This window comes from Notothenia rossii (genome assembly GCF_949606895.1).
Source record: "Notothenia rossii genome assembly, chromosome: 8".
Classification (NCBI taxonomy): Eukaryota; Metazoa; Chordata; class Actinopteri; order Perciformes; family Nototheniidae; genus Notothenia; species Notothenia rossii.
Genome location: NC_136906.1, coordinates 6,334,142 through 6,355,457, shown reverse-complemented (window position 1 = coordinate 6,355,457; position 21,316 = coordinate 6,334,142). Strand labels below are relative to the sequence as shown.

Below are 21,316 nucleotides of genomic sequence, written 5' to 3'. Positions count from 1 at the left end.
CTGCCTGAACTAGCTCGCAGGCTTCGAGTTGACTGCGTGAACTAGCTCGCAGGCTTCAAGTTGACTGCCTGAACTAGCTCGCAGGCTTCAAGTTGACTGCCTGAACTAGCTCGCAGGCTTCAAGTTGACTGCCTGAACTAGTTCGCAGGCTTCGAGTTGACTGCCTGAACTAGCTCGCAGGCTTCAAGTTGACTGCCTGAACTAGCTCGCAGGCTTCGAGTTGACTGCCTGAACTAGTTCGCAGGCTTCAAGTTGACTGCCTGAACTAGCTCGCAGGCTTCAAGTTGACTGCCTGAACTAGCTCGCAGGCTTCAAGTTGACTGCCTGAACTAGCTCGCAGGCTTCAAGTTGACTGCCTGAACTAGCTCGCAGGCTTCGAGTTGACTGCCTGAACTAGCTCGCAGGCTTCGAGTTGACTGCCTGAACTAGCTCGCAGGCTTCAAGTTGACTGCCTGAACTAGCTTGCGGGCTTCGAGTTGACTGCCTGAACTAGCTCGCAGGCTTCAAGTTGACTGCCTGAACTAGCTTGCGGGCTTCAAGTTGACTGCCTGAACTAGCTCGCAGGCTTCAAGTTGACTGCCTGAACTAGCTTGCGGGCTTCGAGTTGACTGCCTGAACTAGCTTGCAGGCTTCAAGTTGACTGCCTGAACTAGCTCGCAGGCTTCGAGTTGACTGCCTGAACTAGCTCGCAGGCTTCGCCCCATATATGGTACGGCGTAATAATAAAATGCAGGCATATGTAAATACATACTACTACTGTTATATGGGGAAGTATGAATGATGATGTTGTATATTTGATGACTGGGGGAGTCTAATAATAATGTGTTTTCTAGTTGCTGATGAGTGGTGATGAGACGTTGCAGACGACCAGTGCGAAGTGTATTACAGCCGTCCTGGTTCAGTTTCCCAGTCAGTGCAGCGCTTCCTTCATCAAGGCTGATTTACCTGGTGATAAGCACACACACGCACGCACGCACGCACACACACACACACACACACACACACACACACACACACACACACACACACACACACACACACACACACACACACACACCGGACACACACACACACACACACACACACACACACACACACACACACACACACACACACACACACACACACACACACACACACACACACACACATTATAGAGTGTGGGGGGGCAGATATGTCTATTTTTGTAGGCATCACCAAAAAGCTAATGGCATGTTTGTGCATATGTATTACATGCATATATATTCATCTAACTATGTTCCTGATAAATAATCGTGTGTATTGCTCACTGGCAGTGAATGTAGGGGGTTATTTTAGTCGTTGTTATTGTATGTTTGTGTCCTTTGTCATTCTTTTTTCTCTTTGTACATTCAATCAGTACAGACCACCATCTCATTTGTATGCATATATTTTGCTTACCATCTCTAAATGACAAACACTGTTTATGCATTGTCGAAACGCAATAAAAATATTTTTGATAAGAACAAAAAGCTAATGGGAGTTTTCAATGGATTTTGGATTATAGCAACAAATCTGGAAGTGCTAAAAGGCCATGGAAGTATAATAAGAACTGGATACAGCGTGGGAGGCGGGGTCTCATTCTTTCCTATGAGAGCTGCTCATTGGCGCATGAGGACAAAATGGCCCAACTTTTGAGAGAGCGAAACGTCACAGATTACTCATCATGTCTAGCTGTCAGAGCAGAAGAACCCGTATGTGCCAAGCCCCCAGTAAGTGCGCCGGACTCTGATGGTACGTCCACACAGCAGCTTTAAAAAAATCTTCCAACGCTTCTCTGCCCATTCACTTTCAATGGGGATGACGTCACTTTGCCTCGCTTTTCGCCGAACTGCATTGTGGGGAAGCGAAGCGAAGATTTTCAGGATTTTCAGGATTCAAAAGTTGAGCAATGTTCAACTTTTGAAGCTGAGCTGGAAGCGTCAGCCAATCAAATCCTGTTTATGCAAATCTGACAGTACAAGCACTAGCCAATCAAACCGCGTGCAAGCTGGGAGAGTCAGACCGCAGTTCATTTCCTCATATTCCAAACGAGAAATTACGGTAGCAAATCACCCGGTTCTTTACGACCAGAACTATTTACCGGGATACAAACCGGAGGAACCAGGCATAGAGGGAGGTGGCAGAGACAGTGGGTGAAACTGGTAGGTTTTCGCCTGTTTGGGGAGTTTATATCCAGTTTACTTTGTTTAAACATTGCTAGCAAGCATAGACAGTATCTTTAGCCAGCCTGGAATGTAGCATAAAATAGCACCATAGACATTAATCTCATACATGTTCATCATAGCCCTTCCCGCTGACACTTTACCTCTGCCACATCATAGACTATATTCATCACATTAATGCACACAATGTCATACTCCTTTCTGCACATATTCTGAGTGGAGAAGAACCGGGGGTTTTTGCTTTGTATGTCGGGGGCGGGATATTCATGTGATTGGTTGTTGGTCGCGTAGCTCGCAAAAATCCCCAAGCTCTCAGACACGCCCAGCTCCAAGATTTTCAAGATTTTTTCAAAGCTGTGTGGACGTACCGTGAGGAAAATATTTGTTGTGGCCAAATGGCGGTACTACACTTCCGTATCAGTCGCTGGGCCCGGAAATACTTTCCCCATTGACTAACATTGGGAAAGAGACGTCTGTAAATCATTGGATAATTTTTTAAAAACTAAATAAACTACCCAGTATGAAAATTTCTATAGCCTTATTAAAAACATTCGGTCCTCAAGTTGTAAAATGTGCTAATAACGTTATTCTGAGTTATTTTCCTCGGCATTATGAACGCGGATCTAACCCACGGGACCGCGCCGCCCGGCATGTTCATGTGACTTGTTCAGTACTACATGAGTTTTACCTTTACCCATGGATGCACAATAAAAACGGATTATATGAATACTTTCGTGACGTTTCGATCTCTGGGCCATTTTGTCTTCATGCGCCAATGAGCAACTCTCATAGGAATGAACGAAGCCCCGCCTCCCACGCTGTATCCAGTTCTTATTATACATCCATGGTATGTGCGCTCATAGAGCATGTGCAGTTAAGTTGCCCCTTAAGCCCCGCCCCCCGAGCTCCCACTCAGATGCGCGTTCCTAATGCCGAGGAAAATAACTCTCAGAATAACGTCATTAGCACATTTTACAACTTGAGGACCAAATGTTTTTAATAAGGGCTATACAAATGTTGATACCGGGTAGTTTATTTGGTTAAAAGACAAATATCCAACGATTTACAGACGTCTCTTTCCCAATGTTAGTCAAGTCTTTCTGGGCCCAGGGACATCACGGACTGATACGGAAGTTGCAGTACCGCCATTTGAACACAACGAATATTTTCCTCAGAGTCCGGTGCACTTCCTGGGGGCTTGTAAAAGGCTAACTAATTTCCGGGTTTCTGGACTCATCCCCAAACCACTCTATAGCTGGGATATACGAGCTGTACAAGCTGTTCCCTTCTCTGATTTGTCTTCTGAAAATGATTTCCTCTGCCTTCCTTTACAGTACGTTCCTTTTTGTCTTGTATTTTGCCTTCTGCTTGTTTGTCTTCTCCTCTGCTCATAAAGTCATCTCCTCAGCACCGTTTGGTGTGTCTCTCGTGCCCCAGAGTTTCATAAAATGATGTTGCTCACATAAAGGAAATTACCATTATTTTTTGTTTATCTTAGGCTGAAATTGCAGGAAACATTATACTTTTTTTCTACAGTTTGTTTCCTGTTCTGGCTTCACTTAATTTCTATAACCTCCTACACAATGTCTCTTCCCTTGTAGAGTTTCTGTTCGACCGTCTGGCCAGTAGCAGAAGTGGTGAGCTGCTGTGGCCAGCCTACAGCAGTCTGTTGTTACTGATAGACAACCCACTCTTCTTCTCCCAGTGTCACTCTGTCTACGGTGAGGCAGCTTAACACATCAGCTCCTGTTCTTTATGTGTGTGTGTGTTAATTATGAATGCGATACTCACTATAAAACTTTAATTTTGGGATTCATGGCACATCAGTTAACATCTAAAAATAATTGCAATTGGATAATTAATGGAAAGACTGGTCATTTGACAGCATATACACAAAACTCTGCTCTAATTTCTCAAACACTGACAGCCCCACCCTCAAACTGTAGATTTTGTAGGCATTTGCATCCATTATGTTACACTGCCTTTTGTTTAGCAGATGCTTTTTAATCCAGAGCAACATACAATTAGTGCGATCAACCTTCAGATGTATTTCAAAGCCAGAGAACCTATTAGTAATCACATAAATGCAAAACAAATAGTTTAAATTCCTTATGAACGGCAATACATGTCAAGTGGTGCAGGGAAAGCTAATGGAAGCTAAAGATTTTTCCATCGGATTATGAAATATACAAAGTGCTTGAACCCTGCTGCACTTCCTGCAGTATTGTTCTGCATATGCAAGAGACACTTGCAGTGTAAGCTTAATTTACCGATACAATCTTCGTGCTACTAGCTTCTTGCTTTAGGTCAAAAGCAAACACGAGATTTTTACAGCATACGCGGTGTCGCAGTAAATTAGATAAGATGTACCACTGTCACCGTTTGTTTTACATGGATGATTTTGGTGTGTGTGCATGCCTTGTATTACATTTATGAGTGTGTGTTTGTGTGTTAGGCATTGAGTCTCTGGTGCGCAGTCTGAACGAGGCTCTGCTGCTGACCGACCTGGAGGTGCCGGCACAGGGTCTGCTGCTCCTCACTGAGATACTGGAGAGGTGAGACCGCTCTGTGATGATTTGGCTCCCTTGAAAAGCTTTCTGCACTGAGCTTCTTTGCTCACTGACTAAAACTCATTTCACTAAACTTCAGCTTCTCTGCACTTCAGACTACTTTGATCCACAACAGGGTGTACACAGCTGCAGCGAAATGAAATAATGGTTCCCTTTTTTTAGGGGTCTAGGGTTTTCCATGCTGACATTTAGTTCTAAAGGTTCCTTTTCAATTACTTGCAAATGTTATTTTCTTATGGGTATAGTAAAAGGTCAGTTTAGATGAATCACATAACACAGTGGAGAGTTTATTTATTTATTTATTTATTGAGGTGTTCAGTATACAGTATTACTGCTGAGACCTCCTTGCACTGAAAAGAAGTGAAAATGAACATGTGTCTTTATGCAGTGAGATGTCTTCGATAAATCTATGTACTGGTTATCTAGAGGTAAAAGTAAATTAATCAATTCAAAAAGACACTTTTAATTGAAAAGGCACCAGTCTTAACGCGTCTCGTTTTTTTCGCAGTCAAATTTACACTTATGGTTTTAATGATGTCGGATGAGAGCAAGCACCAGACTATGGTGTCGCATTAAATAACATTAACACTCTCTGTCGACACTGAATCTGCTTTATATGCACTTCTGTTACCTACTGTACCCATCAGCTCTGACTGCAGGAGTAAAGATGGCTGAGCCTTGGTCAGTGTATGTATTGGTCATTGGATTTTCTTTTTGCACAAGGATATTCATAAACAAAAAACGACTGGACATTTAATTTTCAATTTAATATTGAAAAAGGCGTTTTTCTTTATCATGGTCAAAAGGAGATTTACTAAACTTAAAAAACTGGATGATTTTCATTTTCTACTTCTCAAAACAAAAAAATAAAATCACTTAAACAGAAACAAAAAAAATACAGTTTGTTTTATATTCTGCTACCGGAAGTTACCTTACAAAATAAGAGCGTAGAAGAGGACGGGATCCGTGTATCTACCGTCCATTTGTTTTTCTTTATTAACCCTTAAGAGTTCCTAGGTACATTTTCAGCCATTGAGGTTTTCCATGCCATTTTGGCTGTGTTGAATGAATATAGCTCAAACTTGTCAGAGGATATTCTTTTTTAGTTGTATTTTTAAATGTCGTCTCAGTTTCTCAAATTAGCCTAAAATGGCTAAGCTACACACAAACTGACACATTTGTTCCTAGCGGCAGAAAATGACCCATTGAAAATGCTTTTTTTGACCCCACATTTATCTTATCATAAACTCTTGAATTCCTTTGTTAAGTTTTCATTTTGGACTACTAGCTTTCAATTTTTTATTTTTACATTTGTTTACAAGATGGCAATAATTTTAACCCTTTGAAGCATGCAGCAACATTTCACACTTTTTACTGTTTTCTGCAAGGGTGCTACTGAAATGATAAGTGTGTGTCACTTTTGATGTTGGATAATGATGTGTGTGTGTGTGTGTGCACGTGTGTGTGCGTGTGCGTGTGCGTGTGTGCAACTTCAAAATACTTTTCTCTTAGAAGGCCACACTGCGTAATAATCAAATTCAATAATAAAACAATGAGTTGCGAGAATCAAAACAAAATTGGACTTTGTTTTGGTTCTCGCTCAGGTTGTTTATGCAGGTGCAGCCATGGTTAGAAGTATTAGTATTAGTGCAGGAGTAGTCATTTTGGAGATGGCTAGGCATTCGGCACACAGGAGGCTCTGGAGATTATCATGCACTCTGATTGCGAGGATGGCTCCTCATCCTCCTCCGTGGACTCTCAGGCTGACACAGAAGTGGCCTCAGAGTCCACGGAGGACGCCTCAGAGGTGGGAACAGACCAGCTAGAGTCCAACTCACACTCATCTGAAGCTGAGAGCGGAGGGGAGATGGAGGAAGCAGCTGCGGGATGGACTTTAAAAAATGGAAAAGTGTTTTGGTCTCCCACAAACACTGAGACGCTCCGCTGCGTCCCAGCAGCCACAAGTTTGATCCCGGGACCAACACACTATGCTGTCGCCCGAATCAGTGACCCGGCATCCAGCTTTGCACTGCTGCTGACGGATGACATCCCGCAGCATATTGTGGCCATGACAAACCTGCATGGGAGACGGTCAATTGCAGACTGGCGAGATATGGACACAGAGGAACTGCACGCTTACGTGGGGCTGCTCATTTTGGCCGTTGTTTACAGGTCAAAAAATGAATCGACCCTCAGCCTCTGGAGTGAGAAATCGGGACGGAGCATTTTCCGGGCCACGATGTCCCACAAGAGCTTTCACCAAATCAGCCGAACGTTGCGGTTTGACGACAAGCTATCCCGACCTCGACGCCGTTATGACAAGCTGGCTGCCTTACGCAAAGTCTGGGATTTGTGGACGCACCGCCTGCCGATGCTGTTCAGCCCAGACAGCGACATCTGCGTGGATGAACCGCTCGTCCCATTCAGAGGCAGGTGCAGCTTCAAGCAGTACATGCCAAAAAAGCCAACATTTTGTTGAATTGGACACATTTTTCGAAGCTCTATTGACTGACATGCAATGACAGAGGAATGAACTAGGAGCAGAGAAATAATCATTTATTAAAAGACAGCAGCATCTTAAGAGGCCAACCAGAGTGACAGGGTGTGTCAGTGTGCTGAAGGATAGTTGTGACCAGCTATCCAGAATCTAAAGACTTTCCAAGGGGTAAAAATGCTGCCGGAGTACTGACTGGAAGTATTGCTGATATCAAGTCTACCATCCTCTTAAAATACTCTGTCCAACAATATCAGTCTCAGGAAGAAAGGTTTTTTAACGCTTATTCAAAATAGCAGAGAAACATGCATTCTTGTACTCAGGAGGGGACTTTGACAGAGGATTACTGGGAAAGTACACAGTAAGTACTTCATAGTACTTGTGGGGGTAGTTTCACTAGTACTGAGTCCAACAGGATCAATCTCACGAAGAACTAATGGCTACAAAAAATAATTCCCTCATCAAACTTAGCAGAAGTGACTTGATTTTGTTCTCAGCAGGGGACTTTGAGAGAGTATTTCTAAAAAAGATACACAGTAAAACTACTTCAATGTATTGTAAGTAGTAGGCTAACTAATACAAAGTCAATTTCATTAAGAACTAATGGTAACATTATATTTGTATCATTCATCAAATATAGCAGAAAAATGTGTATGTAGGCTACTATGGAGGGGACTGTGACAGAGGATTACTCACAAAGTACACAGTAAAAGTACTTCATTTTATTTCTGGTAGAAGTCAAACTAGTACCGAGTCCAACAGTGTCAGTTTCCTTAAGAACTTGCGGTAAAAAATATTTGTATCACTCGTCAAATATAATGAAGAGGAACAAACAAACTCGAGAGGAGGCTGAGTTGACCGCAGTGCAGAATCGCGGTATAGTTTAAGAGTCATTCTACCAGAAAACGTATATTTCCACATTTAAATATACTGAAGAAAAATTATTTCTTTCTTTCAATTTCCAAAACAGGTCATATGGAGAACATGTAAACTGTTAGGACCACATATTGTCCCATCTCAGCATGTTTTTATTATTGAATAAAATCAATTTTTAAATGAGTTTCACCCTTAAGATGTCAGGCCCTGTCACAGACAAATGTGAGTACGGTTTGTAATGGTTTCCTAATATATATTTTTTTAATACAAATAGCCTTTTCCCATTGATCACATGTCCCTGATTGTATCTAAAATGTTTTTTAAATCCTTTTAAGAATTCTTAGCAACCTATCAGTTAACCTATAGGTAACACCAATGACAAAGGAACGGCACACAAATTCTTTAATGAAATGTATACAAATAATAAAAATACTTTAAAGGTGTGGTAGGTAATTTTGGAGAAACCAGCTCGAGTGCGTTAGAATTTGAAAATAGACAACCGGAAAAAATGTGCCCCTTCCTTACAGAGCCCCTCCTCCAACACACAGGAACGCGCACATGACCAATGAGGGCACGAGATAAGTTTGTGCACAGATGGAAGGCTGACAGGCAGGTAGGCCATCCAGTTACTTTAGCCGGGCCGGCTCAGATGATTGGTCGTGCTTTTTACAGCGCCACGGCTTCCACAGATGAAATGTTTTTTATGTATTTATTGTCAAAGCATTTAATTTATTCATTACTATCGGGATTAGTGTTTCCCACATAATTTGATTCTATTTGTGGAGTATTTTATGAAGCGTGACAGGACTGACCAAAAACACGGGGACTGTTGTTAAACAAGATTTTTTTTGTTGGTCAAATGTAAGCATTATTCAATCTTTTTAATGAAATGTGGTGAAAGATAACAAGTTAAATGTGTTATTTATTATGTTTTTTATTAAAATAAAAGTTTTTAGCTAATAAGACATTTGTAAACCCCTCGCTCCAATTTGGTTGGGGACAGGCCATTTTTAAGAATTTCTATTTTTCAAAAGTGTTTTAAAATAAATAAAAAAACAACTGAAACCCTATAGTGAATCACAGACCTATGTACAAACAACTCACAAAACACTACTATCTCATCAGTTTTAAGATATATTATGGATTATAATTTGTATTCACTGTAAAAATCCCAGGACAGATAATATACGTTTCTGGTGGAATGTCCCTTAAATCTCCTAACAATGATGTCCATTTTAGACGGAGGCTTATTATATTTACAGCCCTTAATAACATCCGTTTTCTGGGCTCAATATGTGTCTTGGCCGTTTTCGTTGTGATCGCTAAATTCCCCTTGTTTATAATAATCACCGTTCCTTCAGCAGGATACTGTAGTGATTCAAAGTGTGATTTTAGCAAACGAGTGCTTTTGTTTTGAAATCACTTCCATGAGTTTCGCCCCGCCCCTCGCTCCAAGGACCATTTGACCATTTTACCATTTAGTAAGGTAAAAAGCAAAAACACCTCGCAGACGCTCTTCCGTTTACGTGTTTAATAAAGAAAAACAAATGGACCGTAGATGCACGGATCCCGTCCTCATCTACGCTCTTATTTTGTAAGGTAACTTCCTGTAGCGGAATATGAAAAAACTGTATTTTCTTTTCTTTCTGTTTTCTAGTGATTTTATTTTTTGTTTTGAGAAGTAGAAAATGAAAATCATCCCGTTTTTTAAGTTGAGTAAATCCCTTTTTGACCATGATAAAGAAAAACGCCTTGTATTTCAATTTTGGTTTTTCAATATTAAAATATGAATATCCTTTTGTGAAAAGAAAATCCAAAACCAAAACATACACTAACCAGCCTTGCTATCATTCTACATTACATTGGTAGTTACAGAAAATACTTTTAATATCGAGTTATTTCCTGGAATTGATAAACAATATAGCAAACAGCAATCTACAGCCCCCCATTCAGCTGTGGGACGTGTCGACACACAACAAACAATATGTCTGTCACTGGGATTTATAATATCATGTGAGTTGTTATAAAAATATATTGCTCGTTGTGGGAAAGTAAAAACAGAAGATATAGTGAGATGTACTGCTATTCACTTTCAGTTAGACTTTATTTCCTAAGTAAGAATGAGACACCGTCCTGTCACTTGGTGCAGATTTAGTGAAAATATTTGTTAATAGTCATTGTTTTTTTATGAACACACAACAACATTTACATTTTCCATGAAGGAGAAGTCCCATTTAATTTTGAGAATAATGTGAGTTTAAATTCTTATTAGAAAATACTTGCAAAAATTGGAAGTGACTGTTCAGAATTTTTCAGAAATTGGAACCGCTTAGCAACATTGGAATCACTTTATCTGTAGTTTAATTATGTATCATCAATTAACTTCATAGGCCAGTGAACTCAGAAGAAAATATGCTATTGATTTGATATAATTGTCATGAAATGTTGTGAAGAGTTTGTTGACTCAATGACTGCATGTGAATTGCCTGGAACCTATTTTAATTTGTTAATAAAAATACACATTATTTAGGATTTATGACATTCCTTTTATGGCATTTGAGAAGTGTATACTTTATAACTGAAGATACAATGAATGTAGTTGTTGTGAAGTTTTAATGTCATCAAAACAACACAAAGTCATGCTTATAATATACGTTTGAATGAGTTTATGTTTTTAGACAAACTGAGCAGCTTGCATTGCATCCTGGACACAGAGCAGCGACCTCCTGTAAAACTTGTTAAATATGGTGCTTCAGGAAGTTTAATTATATTTGAATTAACTGTCTACTGGCTCGCCGATGAGAATATATGACGAGCCAGTAAAACACATGTCATATTTCTGCAAGGTTGACATAATTTTAATGGAATGTTCCTCCTGTCACACGGTGGAGATACAGGGGATAAACGATTTCAGATGGCAGGGGAAATCTGTCCTTTACGCTCAGTGGAACCGTGTGTGTGTGTGTGTGTGTGTGTGTGTGTGTGTGTGTGTGTGTGTGTGTGTGTGTGTGTGTGTGTGTGTGTGTGTGTGTGTGTGTGTGTGTGTGTGTGTGTGTGTGTGTGTGTGTGTGTGTGTGTGTGTGTGTGTGTGTGTGTGTGTGTGTGTGTGTGTGTGTGTGTGTGTGTGTGTGTGTGTGTGTGTGTGTGTGTGTGTGTGTGTGTGTGTGTGTGTGTGTGTGTGTGTGTGTGTGTGTGTGTGTGTGTGTGTGTGTGTGTGTGTGTGTGTGTGTGTGTGTGTGTGTGTGTGTGTGTGTGTGTGTGTGTGTGTGTGTGTGTGTGTGTGTGTGTGTGTGTGTGTGTGTGTGTGTGTGTGTGTGTGTGTGTGTGTGTGTGTGTGTGTGTGTGTGTGTGTGTGTGTGTGTGTGTGTGTGTGTGTGTGTGTGTGTGTGTGTGTGTGTGTGTGTGTGTGTGTGTGTGTGTGTGTGTGTGTGTGTGTGTGTGTGTGTGTGTGTGTGTGTGTGTGTGTGTGTGTGTGGGTGTGGGTGGGTGGGTGGGTGGGGGTGGGTGGGTGGGAGAGGGCGAGAGTTTCACCAAGTGTGTCCATTAACACTGAATATGTGTCAGTGAATTATATTACATTATATCATATAATATAAAATTGTATTTTGCATTTATTTATATTATTTTATATTGAATTATAGTTTATTTTGTATTATGTTTTATTATATCATATTTTATTATAATATATTATATTTTATTACATTATATAATGTTAAATTATATTAGTTTTTTTTTCATCCCAATTTTTGAAATTGTTTTTGTTAAAGCAGCATGTAAACAGATTATCATAACTATGGAATTCATAGTGTAAATAGGCCTATACAGAATAAGTCTGTATAAACTGGTAAACCAATTATACACATATATACTAACATTATAAAAAAGATAAGATTAAAACAATTAAAAGCAGCTAGCTACCACTCTGTTGTGTGTGTGTGTGTGTGTGTGTGTGTGTGTGTGTGTGTGTGTGTGTGTGTGTGTGTGCGTGCGCGTGTGTGTGTGTGTGTGTGTGTGTGTTTGTGTATGTGTGTTTGCATACACCTTTTTATATGCATGCATGTGTTATTTAGGATGTTCCATGTAACTGGTGTTGTGGCAACAGTTAGCCAGTCCACAGCTCCTGGTGATCTTGTACCACAAATAGGTCAAAGAAAATGAGTGTGTGTGTGTGTGTGTGTATGCAAGTGAGACAGAGGGAGGGCGGGTTTGTTGCGACTCAGCAAACATTCACTGCTGGTATTGGCAAAGCAAGCGGGAGCATGACGGATAGAGCGGCCCGGAGAACAGGCGGCCCCGGGTTCCTGACGGCCTTTATTGACATCCATGTCAAAACTAATATCGGTGAACTTATGAAAGGGCGCTCGCTTTGCAAAACATATTTGGCCTAGTTCTCACTGACTCATCTCGGGTCAATAAATATTACCGTACCATTTTTAACCATTTTGACATTTTTTATATGCTTACAACAGCTATTCCAGAAGAATTGATCACAGATGCACTTTATTCTGCCTACTCTAGGATCTGTTTGTCAGGCTTACAGGAGTGGTGTAGTGATGATGTATTCGTGTAGGCAGACCCAGAAGATAGCACCACAAGGGCTCCCTCGACAAAAAGCCAATATAATCTTTCATTATATTTTGGATTACATGCAGAAAATAAGATCTGTGGCAAACATACATTTAAGATACTTACCGGTTTTGGTCAGCAGGATAATCTCCACATATTAATAACACTTTTCCTATTGTTGACGCGTTAATGCAATCTCGAAGAGTAAAAGACTAATGTTTGGCTATAAACAAACAACATGGTCACATGACCTTAAGATACCACTGCTAAGCTATAGGTGGCTAATGTTTGGCTTAATAACGTTTAGTAGTCTAATCTAGTCACTTCTTAGCCATTGTTATGACACATAAAAGCTTCAGACATTCACCAGTAGGGTATTAACTTTGTTTAAATCTCTTCAGCTTGTCTTAACAGAGACCTTATTTCAGACATCTTATCAAAAACAATTACAAACAATTGTGAAATTGGAAGTGCTAAAAGGCCAACTTATTCCCAGTTCTTAGGACTATAGAGTGCCACAGTGACGCGTCCTAAAACCCGGCGACCAAAAACCAATGCAATTTCTCCATAGTTTAGGAAAATAGCTGGAAATAAGGTCTGTGGTTGAGACACATTGAAAAGACAGATCACGTTTTGTTCTACAACATTAAATCCATCAGCAGTGACCCCACTGGTGATTTCTGAAGAGTTTACGTGTCTGAAAAACGATGGTTGTTACCAAGTGGCTGAATAGGACTACAGAAGTTGTCGAGGCCGTTGTACGTCATTACGCCGAACACGTAAACACTCCCGCTAAGTTTGTTTTTCCCCGTTCTGCTTGAAAGCAAGTTCCTGCCTCCTGCAAACTGTCCAAACAATCGCTTCAACTTGTACCATTTAGAATCTTTAGTTTTGAATATGGATCTTAAGTTGGCGTGACGTTGAAGCAGCGACCCTGCTGTAGTTCGTTTATAGCATAGCGTTAGCATTTTGCTTCTGGCGACTAGATTTATGATTAGAAAATTATAAAAGTAGGGTAGACATGTGGAGATTTTCCGGCTGAACAAAACTGATCTGTCTCTTAAATGTGTCTCAACCACAAACCTTATATCCAGGAGAAATTGCATTGTGTTTTTGTCGAAGGACCCGGAAGGAGTTTACTTCCTGGTTTTAGGACTCGTCACTGTGGCACTCTATTGGGCTACAGTTTAATACATTTCTGTCTGTTAACAACTCCACTTGACCTTGTTTTGTGGGTGGTGCTTTATGTGTTTGTGTGTGTGTGTGTAGGCAGCCCCCTAGCGAGCGTCTGTTCCCTGGTGCTTCAGGATTTGCGGCGGTTGCTGAGGTGGTGTCAGCTGGAGTCTCCTTCTCCTGTCTGAAGGTGGCCACACACGCTGCCAGCGCCGCATCTGCACTGTTCAGGTACACACAAAAACACACTGCTTTACATATACGTGCATGTAAATACATATTGTCAAGGACACTTTGTATTGTGCAGTGTTTATTTTACTAATATAAGATTGAGATGATTAGACTTTTCATTTAAAACTTGAGGGAAAACAGGATCAAATTGATAAAATATTATTTTCAAAAATAAAAATTGTTTATCAGCCTGTAACTATACCCTGTAAATAAAGTTTAAAATAAAATACTAAAATAAAAAAGATATTTGCCACAGAAATAAAACTATAGGTAAGAATAAGTGTCAAAGCCATGAATATAAAAGCTATGATTGTTCTCAGAAAGTCCTTGGAGGCATTTCTGTAATAATGACAGGTATGGAAACAATCAAAGTTGGACTATAAACCAGCCAGTTTCTCACACAGTCAATTACTGAGTCAACCATGAACACACACAAGACAATACACACATACACATATATAAGCGTGAACACCAGCACCATGTCAAAGGTAAATAGTAAACACAAACTCAGAGACACTTTGCCTTACACACAGAAATATTGATGTAGGCAAGGACGCTTGAAAAAGCCACTGGCAAATCCATACCATTAGACACACGCATGCACACACACACACACACACACACACACACACACACACACACACACACACACACACACACACACACACACACACACACACACACACACACACACACACACACACACACACACACACACACACACACACACACACACACACACACACACACACACACACACACACACACACCATCTCCTCCACCTACTTAAAACAGTCATACAGCGCTGTGTAATTGAATGTGAGGTGTTTCCTTTGTGAAAGTGCTGCCACTCTGAATCCTCCAGACTGAACCACCAGTCCAGACCGGTGCTTTATGGGAAGATAGAAGGATTGATTGAAGCCATCACTAAGAGATTCCCCGAGCTGCCAGTACCCTCTCATCCTCATCGTGGAATCGCTGTGAGTTTGTTTGATCCACAAAGATTAAAAACACTAAAGAAGACTGAGACTTGATCTTTCGTTGATTCTCCAGAGTGCGTTCAAAAAAGACACAGACATATCTGACTTTGATTCTATCTATAAAAGTGTCACACGCTACCTATTTGATTGACAGGTGGGATCCAGGGGGATTTCATTCTTCCATGATTGAACAAATGTCGTTTTTTCCCTCTAGCTGTCCTTCAATGCTGTCTTCTTTTTTTTTTATAGACTTGAGCATCACACGTGTTACAGGGACAGGCATGCCATCATGTCACTATAGAAATAGAAGAAAAGTATATGTCTTTGTACCAGGTTTCAATAGAGTGACAGATTTTTCCATTGTATTTTGGATTATTAAAGAAAATAAACTTTGTGACAAGCACACATTTATGATATTTATGAATTGTTCAGCAGGATCCTTTTAATATATTAACACCACTTTTATGATTTTTTTTTAAAGCACAAATGCAAAATTTGGAAGTAAAAAGTTAACATTATGCTTAGGGCTGTCAAGTTAACGTGTTAACGCACATTTTTTTTAACGCCACTAATTATTTTAACGCAATTAACGCATGTGTATTTTTTGTCCTCGGCCGCCCCGTAGTTTCAGAGCGCATCGAGTTTAAAATACCATCTACAAGCTGATGTGGTCTGCCGCCCGCTTGTGGCAGACCACAGTTCCACGCTCACCGGCAGGCAGGCACCGACTGGCCATCGGGAGGACCGGGAGGGTGTGTGTATGTGTGGCGCGAGAGACAGACCTCACGTGTATTTTTGTTGTTGTTAGCATCTGGTGCTAGCGAGCTGCGCTAACGGATATAAGGAGCTGTTTCAATGAAAACAGAGGAGCGACATTTCGCCCACAACTGCGCCGAGCACTTGACTTTATGCAGGTGGCCAGACAGCGGGACATTGTACGAAAAGAGGTTCCAGATTGAATTGAGGCGAATATTTGTAATGTTCAGAGGTTGTTGTGTTTAATATTCATGAGAATATTTGTCATTGTTCAAATGATAATAAACATTTGCATAAAGCATATTTGTCCACTCATATGTTGATAAGAGTATTAAAAACTTATTCCTCTAAGGAACATTTAGAACAGATCAAAAATGTGCGATTAATTTGCGATTAAGCGCGATTAACTACGGACAATCATGCGATTAATCGCGATTAAATATTTTAATCGGCTGACAGCCCTAATTATGCTATAAAGGAACTACATCAAGGTCAAATGACTTCAAGTCGCCACCGCTAAGCTAAAGGCAGCTAATGTTCAGCATGATTATGTCATAGATAAGAGTAACACATGCGTCACCTCTGGTCGAAAATTACGGCCCCGCCCACTTTTGGGTGAAAACAAGCTGTCATTTGAATGGCGGTCAATTCAAATTCTGAAGTTTTTGCCAATCCAATCAGAAATGTAAGAAAACCGTGGATTTCCAATGATTTAATCTCATTGTTTGCCTGACTGGCCATTGTAATCGGCCTCTTTGAAGATCCAAAATTCCACAGTTTTCTTACATTTCTGATCAGATTGGCAAAAACTTCAGAATTGTATTGACCGCCATTCAAATGACAGCGTTGCTTTCCCCAAAAGTGGGCGGGCTGTAATTTTCGCCTGGAAGTCACGTAGGTTTTTAATCATCTATAGAACTAAATGTGAGTACTGTGTGTTAACCACATTCCTTTTTCCAGGCCTCTGACCTAAAACACCTTTAACAAACAATTGACTGGCGATGGAAGTGGAAGTGCTAAAATGCGAGCTAATTTCCAAGTTTTAGGACTCATTTCTGCAGCTCTTAACGGGACCTAGAGTAAACATTTCACTGAAGAAAACAAAGAAGGGTTTCAGGGGTTTCTCACCAGTTGTTTAAATGTTTTAAATACATTTTAAGATATTGATTAAGTGCTTTTATAAGATGATGTTTATTTAATTTCTCCTCATCTTTCTCTGTTGTCTCCCAGAGGAATCTGACGAGGTCACACAAAGACAGCCAGGCCTCAAGAGCCGAGGGATTTCTGTTCCAGGCGCTGCTCTGTTTTCAGGCTGCCTGCAGGTCAGCAGATCGTCCAGTCACACACTCAGGGAGCTTAATGGGATCACTTTGATAGTTAAAGGGAATAAAGTCACAAGTGCAATTCGTTTTCCATTGTTTTATGATCAATTTTAAAGGGGACCTATCATGCAAAATGCACTTGTTGATGTCTTTTATACATAAAGATGTGTCCCCGGTGTGTCAGGGAACTCACGCAGTGTCAGAAAATAAAACCCCCTCTCTTTTCCTCCGTACCCACATCTCTAAAAACGGGGGAACAACGGAGCTGATCCAGATTTGCGTCCGATATGACGTAATATCTGAAATGTGGACCCACGGCCCTATCAGAAAGTTGCTATCAGAAACAATGCCCGACTGTTTTGGACGTAATATGGTCGGTGTTTACATTAGCATGGCTAACACTCAGAGCTAACCTGTTCTGGAGAGCATGTGTGTGAAGAAGCAGGAAGTAAAAAGGAACTCACCTTGTGGTATAACCGGCAAGAGAGAAAGCCTTTGAGCTCCATACTGTTTCAGAAACAATCCTTGATAATCCATGATATGGCGTTTCATCACGGCAGAATTTAGTTTAGACAGTAGCTGCCGGGTCCCGCATGAGCTCAGACCCCTCCTCTTTTATTTGTTATCAATTCTTTTTTTTCTTTTTTTTTAAAGCTTCCCTAAAGCAGCACTTTTGAAACAGGAAGTGAAATAGAGGGATATGGCTAGAATATTATGAGCAAAACACTTCATAGACATGTTTTTTATATATTTTTATATATCTGAGACCTATGCTATTGCCTAAAAATAGCATGATAGGTGACCTTTAAAGTAAATGTAATCTTAACAAGTTTTACCTTTTGCCTTTACGATTTACTTTTCTCAATTTAATAACAAAAACATCTACTTGTTTTTAGTCGTGTATTGGATCAAGTGTTCTCTTTTTCAAATGCCCAATTAGAATATCGCATTTTAGAGGAGCCATGGAGGTGTCAGTTGAAATGTAGATGAAGTCATTGAGTTAAATCTGCAGGTTTGCCAGTTTTTCTTGTGTGTTTTCCATGTTATTTCTTTGTGTATGTTAGTGGTTATGTTTGTGTTTATTTGTGTTTTCGAAGGCTGGCTGAGGAGTGTGCATCAGAGCCCGTCCTGAAGGAAAACACATTCACAGCTCCCTCTAAACAGAGCCAATCCCAGGACTCACTGGAGTCTCTCTGCAGATGTCTGCTGCACTGCTGCGACTCCGCCTGGATACCCACCATCATTGTGAGAGCACACGCACACGCACACGCACACGCACACACACACACACACACACACACACACACACACACACACACACACACACACACACACACACACACACACACACACACACACACACACACACACACACACACACACACACACACACACACACGGACAATAGAGTCTATCGATCACCACCTCTGCTGTAGTGCTAGTGATTGTTTTATTTTCTAGTGTATTTTCAAGGTTGGTTGTATAGAGTGGTGCAGGAATGAGTCCTTAACCCTGGAAATTAATGCATTTCAACACTTGTCTCTAGTCTCTACGTTTTTGGACGTGTTTTTGGTTAGATTCCCAAAATAAGGTGTCAACACAATATTTGTATATATGTTCTACGTCTCTACGACATAACATATGTCAGTAAATACTTCACTGGTGAATGTCTGAAGCTTTTTTGTGTCCTTGAAACAGCGGTTGCTAACTACTGTCTAAATCAGGCGAACATTAGCCGCCTTTAGCTTAGCATATCGACGTGAAGTCATGTGAGCGTGCTGTAGTTCCTTTATTGCCTAACGTTGGCTTTTAACTTCATGAGATTGCATTTTCCCTTCCACTATTATAAAAAGCTGTTAATATGTGACGATTATCCTGCTGAACAAAAAGTGTTAGTATCATAAACATGATTGCCACAGAGCAAATTTTCTGAAATATTTTAAAATCCTGTACTTCTCCATACAAGCTAACATTAAACCAGACATGAACAAAGTGAAGGCGAGACACTACAGGTGAATAGGGTCATTTTCATTAAGACAATGGTTTTTGGATAACAAGTTTTCTGAAATAGCATGTTTAAATATGCAAATGAGCCATTATCTTATTAAATATGCGCATATTTTAACACAAACCTGAACATTGGATAAAGCCAGGTTCAACATTCTTGTTTCATTTTGTATTCACATTAGAATGTAACATTTTTACAGAAGGGATTTATCATTCCTTAAATCAGAAAATACTCTAAAATATCAATTTTCGCCATGTTTTTAGGTATAAAGTGTTATATAATTCAGGCTATGAATCATACATAAACAAACCCTTCTGTAAAAACCTTCAGAATATTGATAGGAATATAACTGGAAGGTTTGGTGTATGTAAGTGGAAATGTCATTTTGAGAAAACGACCTTTAAAGATTGCAGCGAGGCTCTAGCTAAACCCTCCTGTTCTTTGGATGACAGCTTGCGCCTCGACGCACTCCGTGAAGGTATTTCGTGTTCGGGGTCATTTGTTTTTTGTATAACCTTGCTTCGTGCACGGGACAATTGTTGTGAACGTTTTTCGCACTGCTCTTTTGCCATCTTGAGATTTAAATATCAGTGGAAAGCTAAACCAGGAAGTGTTTTAGCACATCACGTGACGCATCTGAACGAATCACGTCGTCAGAAATTGACACCAGCCAATGAGATTTCGTTTCTTGGTTCAAGACCCCTTTGAACTTTCACGATTGGTTGCTGATACAAAGGAAATGACCATATTTGGATCCGATGACATTGTGCAGGAGAGACAGAGTTTTCCAACGATACCTCTGATGACATGGTGCAAACAGCGGTCGCTGTACTTTATGTTAGGTTAGAATGCTAACTTTTGGTGAATTTAGGAGAAATCTACTGACGCAAATAGACAAACTATAGTAAAATAAACACCAAATGTGTATTTTGTACATTTTCCTTCCAAAAGCCTGAAAGAAAACATGTTATGGAATCACATTAGCACAAAATCTCAAAATTGACCAGTGCATGAAAAAATATGTTTTTGCCTGCCGTGCCTCGCCTTAATTGCCTTTTCTTTTGTGTGTTTAGAAAATGAGTCAGGAGGCACCCCGCGTTCAGATTCTGCAGCCCTTCTACTCCATCCTGTCCTACCAGTTCACCCTGCTTCCGTCTCTCATGCCTGTCTTTACGAATAAGCTAGGTGAGTAGGGTAATTCAACTGTACAACATAATTATCAGGGCCAAAACAATTCAAAGTAACGATATTACCACAATATATAAAGGTCATATTCATCTTTTTCTTTGTTTATACTGTAGCCAGTTCAATCAGACAACTCACGTGTTTCTTAATGTGTGTATTAAAAGCAGCATATAGTTTGAGTTTGGCGTCTAGGCTCCGTTCTCATCACTCCACAGATTTACAATGAACATTGAGTGCTGATTAGATAACTATCCCCCGAGCCTACAGGTGGAAGCTGGGGTGGAGCTGGGGTGGTGGTGGGGGGGGGCAGGTGAGCAACATGAACACAGCATCAGGAACATGAACGTAGCAGTAGCAAGTGAACACAGCAGCAGCAGCATAGCGAGGCAGAGGCAGGAAGACCTGGCAGCTTAAATAGAGCGGCATGTTTAGGAGAATGTGTTTGGTTGGTTGTAAGAGGGACGAGGTGCGTCACGTGTTAATGTATCATTGGTGCTCGAGTTGACTTCCTGAACTAGCTCGCAGGCGACGCCCCATTTGTGGCAAATTACTCACACTCAAAATGAAATATTCTAAAAACAAATAACCGAGTGAACAAAATAAAACAAGTCTTTATACATTGCTCTTCTCAATTCCACTCGGTGGAGCATTGCAATTAAACTAGAGCAATTTAAATGAGTAATACAAGAACAATCCCACCTTGAAGCGGTGTAACAATAAACTTAAACATTCACAGTCACAACAAATAAAAGTCACAACTGGCTAAGTGCAGCACTAAACTGAATTTAGGAGCACTCAAACTTGGTGTAGCATAAAAATAGGTGTGGAACAACCAAATACTAAGAGTGCTCTCTTTTGTTATTTATGAACGTCTGTTTTGGTAAAAGTTTAGTAAACTGCTTTTCCTAAGGATGCTCCGATCGCCCATTTAGGGCCGGAATCATTATCCCTCTCTCTCTCTCTCTCTCTCTC

At 40.5% G+C, this 21,316-nt stretch overlaps 1 protein-coding gene across 3 annotated transcripts in view; it reads left to right on the top strand.

Moving 5' to 3' along the window:
* Positions 1 to 21,316, top strand: part of mei1 (meiotic double-stranded break formation protein 1) — a 130,357-nt gene that overhangs the window by 29,668 nt on the left and 79,373 nt on the right. For all 3 annotated transcript variants that reach the window (XM_079642566.1, XM_079642565.1, XM_079642567.1), the window contains 8 exons: positions 834 to 948; positions 3,785 to 3,904; positions 4,639 to 4,738; positions 13,959 to 14,093; positions 14,959 to 15,073; positions 17,060 to 17,151; positions 18,249 to 18,396; positions 20,233 to 20,344. In XM_079642566.1, the coding sequence (XP_079498692.1) occupies positions 834 to 948; positions 3,785 to 3,904; positions 4,639 to 4,738; positions 13,959 to 14,093; positions 14,959 to 15,073; positions 17,060 to 17,151; positions 18,249 to 18,396; positions 20,233 to 20,344 (937 nt within the window). The remainder of the gene's footprint in view (positions 1 to 833; positions 949 to 3,784; positions 3,905 to 4,638; positions 4,739 to 13,958; positions 14,094 to 14,958; positions 15,074 to 17,059; positions 17,152 to 18,248; positions 18,397 to 20,232; positions 20,345 to 21,316) is intronic.